General features: G+C 44.2%; 1 protein-coding gene across 3 annotated transcripts in view; it reads left to right on the top strand.

The window, feature by feature from the left end:
- Window positions 1-4181, top strand: part of ATP8A2 (ATPase phospholipid transporting 8A2) — a 591448-nt gene extending 587267 nt beyond the window's left edge. For all 3 annotated transcript variants that reach the window (XM_037527049.2, XM_054701459.1, XM_054701458.1), the window contains one exon: window positions 1753-4181. In XM_037527049.2, coding sequence (XP_037382946.1) covers window positions 1753-1850 — 98 coding nt within the window. In that variant the 3' untranslated portion in view covers window positions 1851-4181. The remainder of the gene's footprint in view (window positions 1-1752) is intronic.
- The last annotated feature ends 8721 nt before the right edge of the window (window positions 4182-12902 follow it).

The raw sequence follows: 12902 nt of genomic DNA, 5'->3' as shown, positions 1-12902 counted from the left end.
GAACCAGCCAACAGCAAGCCCTTGGTACCCTTGGAGGCTCCCTCACCAGATGTATTCCTGTGATCCTGCTCAGGGTCACCATCCACGCTGTACCCAACTGGATGGGCCCTATGCTGGCCTGAGGGCTGCCACATGGTATGGCTTTTTGGCTTGTGGGTTTGATTTTGTTAGAAATGGAGGTGAGTTAGTTGACAAAAGTCCCCAGGTATGATACCTTTCTGCTTTTCTCTTCAGGCCCACTCTTTTCTCCAGTGGCTTCACTGCCATGCTCTCCTATTGCTGCCCAGACCAGGTTCGCAGTGGGCTCTGCTGCAGACAGGCCTCATCTCGCAGGTGCCCTTCTCGCACCCCTGCTTCTCTCAGGCAGTGGTTGGAAGGCCTGCTCTCTGGAAGAGCTGGGAAGCCAACCCAGAGATAGAGAAGTCACCCTTGAGCATCTTCTCTAGAAGTCTCTTCCTTTCTCCATCCTTATGAAGACTCTTTTCTGCATTCCATGCCTTTCTATTCCAGAAACTCTCCTTTTAACATCAAAGGTCTTAGTAAAATAACTAACCATCAAGAGTTGAACATGGCACATTTCTGCTTGCTTTTTCTTGTTGTAAAGCCTATGACAATGAATGAACAGCTCCTTTGAAAAGTCACCAATATGCATGGATGGGAGTCAAAATTGTTAGGCTTTTTACTGTGTTGTCTTTGGGTCAGAATGTCTAACCAAAACTGTGGGACTTTTTTATATTCCCAGCCCAGAAGGTTAACTGACAGAGAAGGAGGCTCATGAATGTTCCTTCTGTGGGAAGGAAAGAAAGCCCCACTTTGGGCTCATGAATGCGAAAGCTCTCTCTGAACTTGAGATGCAGAAGAGCCTGGGCTGCGCAGCCACACTGCCTAGTTAGGCTGCCAGCGCTGCCTCTCACTAGGTCTGTGGCCCTGGGTAAATCATGAAATCACCCTGTGCCTCAGTTTCCCCATACATGAATTGCGAAGAATGCTATCATCTACATCATAGGGTTGTTGGGAAGAATAAATGTACCATTTTTGTAGAGTACATAGAACAGCGCCTGATATGCATAGCCTTTAATAAATGTCGGCTGCTATTATTACTGTCACGCCGTCATTTTTTATTATAACAGACTAAAACAATAAGCCTTCCTGTGGCCATAAGACCAATCACTAAATTCCTCTTGATTTTATCTTGTCGTTTTATTTACACAAAAGTAAACCCACTCAGTTTCTTACTAGCAGTCCAAATCAGTCTATTTGAGTAACAGGAGCCCTCCAAACATCACTTGCACCTTGCCAGCTTTCACTATTAGCATTGCGTGTGTGTGTTTCCTGGCATGTTTACTGCATCATAAATTACCCAGCCAGTCTGCAGCTTCAGGCAGATTGGGACACTTCTGGAGCAGAATAGCTCACCTTTCCTCTGATTGGTGGTGGGAATGGGTTGGTGTGGACCAGTGACCCAGTGTTTATGCTTGGTCGACCGAGCTCAGATGCAGCCCTCCAAAGTAGGAGCATCAGCTTCAGCAGCCAAAACCTCTGGAGGTTGTCCAGTCAGGCTGCATCCTGGCACTACACCCACACTTTGCCCACTTGCCTCTGAGGGGCCTGGAGTCAGGCCTCCACCACTCTAGGGCAGATGAGGCCACAGTGTCATCACTTGGCACTGTCGACCAAAAAAGCAGCTTCTTGTAAACCTACTATGCTCCTGGTTCTCCTCCTGACCAGTTCCTCCTGTTCTTTCTCTTTCAGATGGATATGCCTTCTCTCAAGAAGAACATGGAGCTGTTACTCAGGAAGAAATAGTTCGTGCTTATGACACTACCAAAAAGAAGTCAAGGAAGAAATAAGACATGAGTTTCCCTGATTGATTCTAGGAAAGATGTGGTTTGTTGCACCCAGTGTTAACACAGCTTAGAAGAGACTGGTGTCAGCAGCCAAAACACTGGAAAACACATTTCTGTGGCCTTAGCCAACCAGTTTGTTAGTTATATATTCACTCCCAAACCTGGAGTATATACTGCAGGGGAAGCCATTTTTTTCCCCTTCCAATTTGTCTGCAGTGCTTGGCCTAATTTTTGTTTATGTTGTTACGAAGCATTCAACTGTGCTCTGTGAGGTGTGAAATTCAAAACATTATGTTCCACCAATATTTAAACATCAATACTAGTTGTTCTGGGAGAAAAGTAAAAGGGTTTTATGTTGCGTGAGAAACCCATCTTGTGGAATTGCAGTGGGGACGCACTGACTTCCTGTTTTGTTAACACAGATTAAGTCCACTGGGCAGCATGTAAACTTCACTTTAGGCAGGTTGCCGCCTTGCTTTGATTCCTATTTTGTTTGTATGAGGTTGGCATAAACTTCTTGATTGCAATGAAATCACAAAAAAATACGTATCTGATGGTAAACGTGAGGACGTTTATTTGGACCTGCTAGCCACATTACCAGCAGGGCAAACCAGTTGGTGTTCCAAGAGTCCGCTGCCCCTCCCCAGGAGCACTCCGGCCCCCTTCCTTAGACCTTCTGCATGGCTGGCCACTGTGCCCAGTGCATGGCGACTGGTGGGCAACCGACCCAAATCTGCACTCACCCCTGCTCCAGATATGGATGCGAGAAATCCCTTCTTCCACCACTCTTTTCCTTCTATAACTACAGAGAAGAAACATAACTCTTCTGCATATATTATAAATATTTATCTCCCTCTTTCTGATGACGGGGAAGTCTTCAGGTCAGAGTGGGAACAGAACCATCTGGGCACCCCTGCCCTGGTCTGCTACGCAGTGCTCATTTCCCCATGTCCCAACCACTGGACCTTTGGCCTCTGCTTAAATTAGAACCCACGCTTGTGTTCTTGGCATTTCAGAACATATTTTGGATTTTCATTGTTGGAAATGTATGAATGTAAAGCCTGTCTTCTCAATGAAGAATCGCACCTGTCACTGGAGCTCTAGAATCAGGGAGGAGAAGTACATGCAGGTGGTGACTAAGGGACCTCAAGGGTCCAGGGGGCAGATGACCTTTGCGGTAGAAAGCAAGAAGCAGGGGCACAGAGACTGGGAGGGGGACACAGAGGACATTTTCCACCAGATCTCCTCAGTAGAAACTCTGAAAGCAAGCCCTAAAGTCCTGACCGTTGCCATGATCAGCCTAATGTATCCAGGAAGTTAAACATGATGTTGACATCCAGTTTTAGTTGAAAAGAATTCCAAACATTTCCCAAAAAATGTCCTCTTTTTGTATTGAAAAGGTTTCCTTTCTTTATCTAGTCAGTGTTAGATATAGGTACCTCTAAATCTGAAATGTCCTGAGTCTAAGAAAAAGAAGGGAAATGCTGAGTCACCGACTGGAAGATGGAGTCCCACATTCTAAATTTGGACAGAACCGGGATGCCTTGAGGCATGATGTGAGCACCTGGAGCCCTTAATAAACCACCAGCCCGGAGGCTCTTTCTCTCCTCTCTGCTTTGGTTGCCAAATCAGATTTTGGGAGGGCTTAACATAAATACTTCTGGGCAGCTGTTAGTGGTTAAAATGGCGCAGTCCCTCTAGGAATGGCTGTGCTAAATTAGGAACTAAAACAATAGTGCACTTGGCTTCCAAGGCCTTTGTTTTCAGAGTATCCCCATCTTATTGGGCATTGAAATAATTTAGAGTATGATGCATTAACTGCAAAAACTAATCCTTCACTTATGAGATGACTATGAAACAGAGGGCTTGAGGGGAAGCAAAGCAATGCAATTAACAGGTGAGACTCAGAAAATTGTCCTTCCTTCCTCCCCAAGGTGATAAAACATTTTAAATACCAGAGAACCCATCAAGATGAATCATTGAATGACTGTCGTGGAAGAATTACAATCCCCACCCCCACCCACACCCCGCAAAAAACTGACTATAATTAACAAAGCAAGGTATGTATCTTTATTGCACACCTAGAAAGATGGCCTAAATACAGAGAAAAAGTTAGAGCCGAATGTGTATTTGGCATCCTGACTATTTGATTTCATTTGGGAACTAAGTCTATTTGTAAAGAGGGAACTCAAACTCATTTTTGTCAAACTCATTTTGACTCATTTAGCTCTTTCTTGAGCTTGAAACCTTCTGAATTAGATTTGTTAATTACAATGTGTGTATTCTTTGGGCCTTTTAAATTTTTTTTTTTTTACATTAAAATATAGTTCAAATTTTCTGGGATTTAATTATATTTTCAATTTTTTTTTTTTTGAGAAGTAGACTAAACAGTCTTTGCAATAACATGCACAAAACAGAAGGCATTAGAAGGAATGCCTTTCTATTTATTCTCTCATGCAATTAAGCTATCTTGTAGCCCAATGACTAAATTGGGTTTCTAGGAGGAGCAGCTGTCACCACGTGTGATGAATAATATTTAGCCAGGTCCGACTCCAGGGCTGTGTCATTTGTCCTGTCTTTAAATTGAGGTCAGTGTCACACACACACCCTCCCCAGGGAGTAGGGTAGACTGGACTATGTTGCATGCTCTGGCTGTCATTTCAGTGAAAATGCCACATGGGACTTGTCACTATGCCATACAGTAAGTGACACACAAGCTGGCAGGTCATACTCGGTCAGCACTACATGGCCTGACTCTGGACTAAAGTGGCAGAATCCACTTAGGCACAGTCCTGGTCTAGAATTGCACACTCAGTGCCAACTCTGGCTTGAGTTTCCCATTCCAGCTGACGCTGCAGAAGGAAAAGACCATCTATTCTGTGTGTTTGGTCTGAATTCAGCTACTTGCTGGCCCGCGTCAGCAAGGGTGGCTGTGGAAAAATGCACATTGAGAAGGAAGGGTGGGAGAGTAGAATAAACCATTTCTGCTTGGCTGTCTGGATTAGCACTTCACTGCTGATCAGAATGGACTTTGAAATAAATTTGGGGTGTAGCTGATGAATCTATTCTGTCTCTAGGCAAAATATTCCAGGCATCGTGACCTGTGTCAAAGTCTCCCATATCCCAACACAGATGCAAACGTGATGACCTTTTCCAGGTAGTATAGCATACAAAACCTGTGCTAGAGAAAGCAGATGCTGTTTCTTTAACACTCACAGAGTAATAGCCTAAGTCATGAACCCAGCTTCAGCAGAGCATGGCTAAGAACTCTGTTGACGTTTTCTTTCCCTTGACAAGGCTTCAGGTCTTGCTGTAGGGAACTGGCAGTGAAAATCAGTAATAACTTGTCAAGAAACAGTGAATAATGGGGGAAAAAAGTGAGTATAGGTAACTAATGCCTGAAAATGCATATGCACATATATATTACAGGATTTAAGGTTGAATTTTTAGAAAGGAAAGCTATAGTCTATAATCTCCATTTGTTATAACAATGACTCTTTATCTTATTTTTTTTTTTTGAACCATGAGCAAGAGAATTTTCTATCATATTCCTGTTCCTAGGGATTTATGTCTTAAACCATAAGTTGAATAGAGTGTTTGCAAAACTGTGCTATAGGATAAGGTAGTCTTTGGTTTTGAACATGTGAAAGAGCTGCACACATTTCAGCCAGGGTTTGAATTACTGCCCAGGGTCATTGTCCCAAAGTAATTCAAGGAGTGATTTAGCTTCAGCATTTGAAATGTAGCCTTCATCTCCTGGGATCCATAAAAAATGTGAACAGGGAAACTGTGGTTAAGCAGAGCCTGAATAATAACTTGGCAGAGAAATGAGTTTTATCAGGTTAAGTCAGAAGATAGTATACCTCATCATAGCCCTTAAATGCTTTATCCATGCAAATGTTTAAATTAGCAAATATAATAATGATGGAGATTGTGAAAACAAAGCTTCTCACCCCAAAACCCCACGAAAAAGGAAAGCAGGAATCAGTTGGCTTTGTGATTGGTTCTTCATTGGCTCAAGGCAGTTGTTTGACTCAGCATAGCCTTGGGGGAGATAATTTAGCCTCCTACTAGCCTGTTTTTCCTTCTTGAAGGGCATGGAGGATGGAAGGGTTTTCAGTGAATCATAGAGGTGAGATCCATAATGACATTAAAAGTAGTCCCACAAGGAATACACCTGGAATACTCAACTTGATGTACTGTATTCTTCATTTATTTCTTCTCAGCATCTCAGATTGCCCAACAGTACACACTTCCCTTCCCCTTCCCCTTAAAAGAGCTTGATTTGATGTCAAACCTCCAAGTAATATTCTGTTTAAAGTGCTTTCTTAGTTCTCTGGGTATGAGTGATCTGTGAATCAGGGATGCAGTCTTCAGAGGAAAGAAAAGGCTTCTGAACCAACATAAATCTAAGTGGTCAGAAGCTACAAAACAAATGGGAAGCAAGAAAGAGGGGGAGCTCACCCTTCACCCCACCCCGAGCACAATGCAGAGCTGTTAACTCTTGACAAACACCTCTGCTCCCTGACTGGGGAAAGACAAAAGAGTGATTCTTTCTATACCCAGGCTGGCTCATTTTCAAATGACAATCTCTTGCCCTAGCTGCCTTAGCGATATCTACTCTGCTCTTTCTCCCAGGCATTAGACCAAGAAAAACATGCTCACAAGATTAGCCCATAGGCATTTCTTCTGACCTGGCTAAAGAAAGAAAGGAGACCTGTTTGTTTTAAACATCAGGAACAAAGTGTCAGGTGGCTTTGATTTATGACAGAAATAGGAAGAAAGTTGAGGTAACAGCGCTATCCAAATAACCCCACCCAGGAAACTTGGGGGTCAAGAGAGCTTATCAAGAATCTTATACACAAGCTCTTCAGTGTGGAAGAAAAAAGGTCAGAAAGAGAGAAAGCCTCTTTGAGCCCACTTTCCAATGGGGTTGGATTCAGATGCAGTCCTAAATACAGGTTGGTGTGCAGCTACAGGTGGACTAGTCAACACCAAAATTTTTTTTTTTTTTCATTTAAAAAGATAGTTTTTCCCTTTCCAACAAGTTCCCTGCCCAAGTAAATACTTTTCTGGTTTTTCAAACATGCCTGTTCTACCGCCCCTCTCCCATGTTGCCAGTGGTGACAGAATTCAGAAAGGCACTGTGCTGCTTGCTTCTAAGCTTCCCTCTGAAGGGCAATGTTAGTGGCCAAGTTGGGCCAGCCAGGGTGAGCAGAGGCCTCGGCCTCTGTGGCCAGCGTTCCTGCAGCTCCCGGGATTGCTGTTTGAATGTACTATCTTTGTGGTGTCTTTCTCATGCAAGCAAAGCCATGTGCTCTCCTGTCCGCTGTCACATCTGTGCTCAGATTGCTTAAATATTGTTTGCGACGGGGAGGTTTTAATCTGGTTATGCAGAGAGAAGCAGGGCTGTGGGGGCACGTTTAATTGGCTCCCAGCAGAGCAGTGAGCGCTTCTATGGAGTGTGGGGTTTTTTTCTTCCCTCCCTCTAGAAGTGTTACCGTTTTCACGTCCTATTAATGTCCTCTGGTTGTTAAATTACAGAAGCACATTATAGTGGAGCTGGGTTCCCTCCTGGAGTGAATACAAATGAAGGGCATTTACTTGTATTTTTAGAGGTTTTGGGAAATGTAGTGATTTGTGGCTTTGATCAATCCTGTTGACTGGTGTATGTCTGCACAAACCTGTTTCAAATAAATCTTTTGTTGAAGTAAATGATTGCACTGTGTTTTATTTTGGAATTTTCTTTTCCACTAATAAGCAGTCATTGCCATAGGGACTTCGGACTATACCACAGAGGTTTTGTCAGCAGGTACAGACTACATATATGCTCTGCCCAAAGCGCTGATGTCCCCAAATGCTGTTAAATGATAGGAGTGCAGGGAAATCTGAATTGCAGATGAACTTGATCTCCATGTACACCAAGGCGAGGCCTCCTTTATGAGCAGAAGGTCCAGAGGCCATACTGAGTTTGGATTGATCACACAAGCAGAGGATTGTACATAGAAGACCATCTCTCCTTTATTACTTTACTGCCTTTGATTCTGTTCAGTTTCCCTACAAACTGAGATATGGAGGTGGGGCGGGGGGCTGGTTTCAAATTCTATTGTCAAGCATGAAATCATGGCATTGTTATTGAAGGGCCTCAGAACATGCCACCTCAAGTATGCAGCCTTGCCATATTGATTATACAGAGGTACAGACATTTGAGAAACAACAGACATAGGAATCATAGGAATGACTCTCTGCCCTCCCTCTTCTGCCCAAAAGCAAGTCATAAAATTTCCCACTAGAAAGGTGCCTTCCCTGGACCAGAAAGAGAAGAACATCATTATCACTAGACTGGGAACTGATGCCGGAATGGGCCTGGACAAACACCTACTAAAATAACCCTGATCTTCCATTCATTCCCTCATATAGTTCATCATCCCACAATTTACTACCTTTAGCCCAAGCCGCTCTGCCTCAAAAACATTCTCAAAATTTACTTTTCTTTGTGTAAAAAGATATATAAGCTTCTGAACCTAACAGTTTTTGGGGTATCTTTCTTTTCCTTCTGAAGACTCCTTTGTACATGTAAAAATATTAAATAAATTGTATGTTTTTCTTCTGATAATTTGTCTTAGGTCTATTAAATTCTTAGGCCAGCCACAGAACCTTAGAGGGCAGAAAGTTTTCCCTCCCCTACATTATTTTAAATAGTGTAAAGACATCTCTGCCCACTCTCTGTAGGCATAATGAGTCACATGCAGGTGAGCATCCACACTGTCTTGGGGTTCCCAGAGGCACAGTTCACACTGCAGAGGCCACATTGAACCCACTGAGGTGGGAACTGAGGGTCCCAGACAACAGCATTAGAAGCTTGGAGGTGGGGCTTCCTCCCTGGAAACCAAGCTCAACTTTAGTTTACTGCCTGTTTAGGTGACTTTGTTTGAGCGACTCTATACTTGACCAGCCTGCAGTGAGGATAAAAGATAGGGGTGGAGGACAGAAAGGGAAGAAATCTTGCGAGACACAATTCCCTGCCCAGGCTTGTGTCAAAAATCCAAAAAACCGCCTAATTGCCTGCTTCTAATTTACAGCAATGTCTCATGGCTGACTCTGATTCTTCCCAGATAATCTGAGCCCCACTAGAAATGAATTTGGCTAGTTCAGGGAGGTCATGCCTTGGTGTCCCTGTCCCTGTAAACATGGGCAGGGATAGGAGGCCAGGGCCCACTTCAGAGCAGAGTTTGGAACAGGGAAGGACTTCCCTGCTTTACATAGGCTGGCATTTTAAAAAATCATGCAAAACTGAAAATGATTTAGTACAATCAACAGTGAAATGTTATATTCCAACCTTTGCCACATTTTTGGTTGCATCTACAAAATCTGCCTTTGCTGTTGCAGTGATTTTTTTTTTCTTTTTTGAAATGTCATCCTTCACTTGTGCTCACCAGAATAAACTTAAGCCATTGAAAGGCCATTAGCAGCTGAAGACAGTGTGCAGACCCTACATTTCTGCCTACAGCAATGTTTTTTAGAGTAGTTTTCTCTGAAAAGTACTCAGAATACTTTGAAAAAGCATTCAGATTCTGCTATTTATTTCCAAAATGTTTATGCAAGATACATATATAATGGCAGGAATTGAAATTTATATCAAAGCAATAGGGCACATGCCTGGAGCCTGCTTCAGCCTCTAATATCTTCTGCCTACATTCTGTTTCACATCTGAGTCTTTCAAGGGAACTTTCCAGTAGTTGTTGAAGTCAAGCAGTTGTCATAATAGACTATATAGTTCGAAGTCTGAGACTTTCTGTTCTCCCAAAGCTAGGATCACCAAACACCCACAGTCCAGCTCACAAGCATAAGGCGTTCCTTAATTTAAAGTTGGCCACACACATAAATAAGATGACTTCAAATTCCTGAGTGTTGGCTCAAAGCTCGGTCTTTAGCTGCCTGTCTTTTTTGCAATGAACTGTCCTTGACTAGATTCCAGAGTGATGGATGCTTAAAGACAGGGTGACAGGCTATCCTTAGAATGACAGCCTCAGCCTGAGGTCTGGAATTAGAATGGTCTTCCCTCGAGTTTCAATGTAATTGTTATTAGAGTTGTTTACAATGTTTAATGCTATCTGTACTCTTCCCCGACTCTAAGGAAAATGTGTTTGACTTAAAATACTGTCAGATTTTCCCAGCTTTAAAAATAATGGTCGGGCGTATACTAAGTTCTGCTTGATTTAAAGCTTTTCCACTGACCTGACATATCTGGCCCAGGGCTGGGGAGATCCGCGGTTGTCTCCCTTGCTTTCCAAATGGCCTTGAATGGAGTAGCTGTTGTGCGTGGAAACAGAACAAATGAAACTGTTCACTTATTTCCTTCCCAGTATTCTTAAGAGAAGCTGCCTACAAATTATTTATAAAGACAGTTGCAGGAAAATCCCTTGAATTTGTTTCACTCTCCACTTAAAATTGGATGGGGTTGGATGGAGTCTGGCTGAGGAAAACCCTTACTTGCAGGGAAAATGAAGTAACCAAGGCTTTTTTCCACCTCCAGCGACTAGCTTCTACAGCTACCACATTTGGTTTTGCTTTCCTCCCAGGTTTTGTTGCCCACACATAATAATGTGTTGCAAAAAGTGCTTGCAAGCGTAAGCACAGGCATGCATACCCATTGTAAAGGCAGGAATGGCCACTGAGCAGGTTTTCTGATCCCATGCCGACCGGGTAAAGGAGGAGTCAGAGTCCTCAGTGGTTTTTTGCAGGTCTTTTATTGGGGTTCACCAGCCCCCCAGCAAGTCTTTACTCTATCTGGGCTCTCTGGCGTTCGTTCTGCTGCTTCTCGGCTTCTCTTTCGGCTTCGGCTTCGGCTTCGGCTTCGGCTTCGGCTTCGGCTTCGGCTTCGGCTTCGGCTTCGGCTTCGGCTTCGGCTTCGGCTTCGGCTTCGGCTTCGGCTTCGGCTTCGGCTGCTGCTGCTGCTGCTGCTGGCGCCCCCGTGACGCCGCCCTTAAAAGCCCAGTCTTAGCCCAGGTGAATCACATCTACCTAAGCCCACACCCTATTCCAGGTGCCCACCATCAGGCATCCATTCAGGAGAAGGATCCATCATCTCTCCTGATGGCGGGAGGGCAGAAAAGCCTGACATTTTCTTTACCCTACACCCATGATTACGGACACCCGGGTCAAGACACCGGAGAGGAGTGGCACACATCCCTGTAAGTGTCGATGCCCAGCTGAAGATCATTATGAGATGGAGATTACCAGAGTGAAAACAGAAGAAAAGCCAGAGACAAGCCAGGCTGGAGAGAGGAGATCACCTGCCTCCCTGCCGGTCTCTTCCTGCTTGCTGGTCTGCCAGTATCTGGCCCCTGTTTCCGCATTAAAGGTATGTCAGCTCTACCAAGAACTCCAAAATTCTCATTTCCATTTCCCCAAATCAACAATGAACCTGCCAATCCTGGGCCTGGGCTGCCCCCTACACAGAACCCCACTTTCCAATTTGTTGAGTGCAAAGCCCAGTGGACGTGCCACTGACAGAACAAGCTGCAGAGCTGGGTCCTGAGGGGCATGTCACAGTGCACCTCTCATAGGGCACCAGGGAGACTCATTCAGATGTGCAGGATGCTTTTGAAATTGCATGTGCACTTATAATGATTCTGTGGGAGAAAATTAAGTACACACAAATGTACATGAAGGCAAAAGAAAAAAGTCCTTCTTAGCCTTGAGAATTCTGCCAAGGACCTCCTATGCCTATGATGCCCTGGAAGTTTATATAAGGGTTTAACCCATTTCTTATTTTGGAGATCACAGAAAGCCCACTTATGGCAACTATATGTTTAAATGGAAAATGCTTTTCAGGGTCTTGTCAGTCCCAGCTACCAGACAGCCAAAAGTTTGCTCCCAACGAAAGGCCTCACTTGGTAGGTACAGGCGGGCATAGGCCTTGCAATTCAAGTGCGGTCAGGCAACACCTGCTAATGATCTTGAACAATGCCCATCATAGGGAGTTTGAACTTAGAGGACTCTCAGAACCCCTTCCTCCCTGCTCTCTGCAAATATGAGCTGGCTCAACTGCCTCCTAGCACCCCTGCCCCCTGCTTGTTGGTCTGCCCATTTCTGGAGATGCAGCGATCACCTAAGTCCCAGGGAACTAATATTCCACTGGGAGAAACAGACAACAAACATAAGAATATGTAATTAGACGTAATTACATCTTAGCTTAGGCTGCTGTAACAAAAGTACCACAGACTGGGTGCTGATAAGCAACACACATTTACTTCTCACTGTTCTGGAGACTGGAAGTATGAGATCAGGGTGCCCAAATAGGCAGTGTCTGATAAGACCGTGTCTTTTCCTAATTTATAAATAGCAACCTCACAGGGCAGAAGGGAATAGACAGCCCTCTCAGGCTTCTTATAAAACACTACTCCCATTCATGGGGGCTGCATTATCATAACCTAGTCACTTCCCAAAGGCCCTGCCCCCCTCATGCCATTACATTGGGGGTTAGGGTTTTGACATATGGATTTGGGGGAGACACAAACATTTAGTCTATGGCAGATAGTAACTGTCCTTAGTTTCAGGCTTCATAGACGGATCCCACAGCTAAATCACATGACTTCTTAGTGGATGGTTTAGTCTTACCCAGTGAATGTCCTTGTCCTTTTGTTCAACAACCTCTTAAAATTTCTCTGTGCTATTGACTTGTTGACCACGCAAATAAGTGCTGGAGAAAGGACAATAGTGTCCTCCTTCCCACTTGGTGGTGGTCTCTCTGCTCCCCAGAGAGAATCTCTACCACAGCCAGACCCCGATGTCTATTAACATCACAGGCTGACCGCCACTCATCTCTGCTGCTCACACTCCCTTCACCTGAGAACTTAAATCCTCTCCTCAGAGGCTTGGTTCTAGTCAACCTCCTCCAGAAACATTCTCAAACAATGCACCTGCAGCATCTGGGCACTCCAGGTCTGCACTTTCTTATAGGACACATTTTATACTTGTAAGCCATAGTTCACCAAGATGATTAAAAATTTTCCACAAGACCCATATACTTACACATACAAGTGCAGCTTG

The sequence above is a fragment of the Talpa occidentalis genome, unplaced genomic scaffold, assembly GCF_014898055.3.
Source record: "Talpa occidentalis isolate TD23 unplaced genomic scaffold, MPIMG_talOcc4v2.1 talOcc4.5, whole genome shotgun sequence".
In the NCBI taxonomy this organism is placed as follows: Eukaryota; Metazoa; Chordata; class Mammalia; order Eulipotyphla; family Talpidae; genus Talpa; species Talpa occidentalis.
Note: the sequence above shows the minus strand (reverse complement) of the source record. Positions and strands in the feature narration are given on the sequence as shown.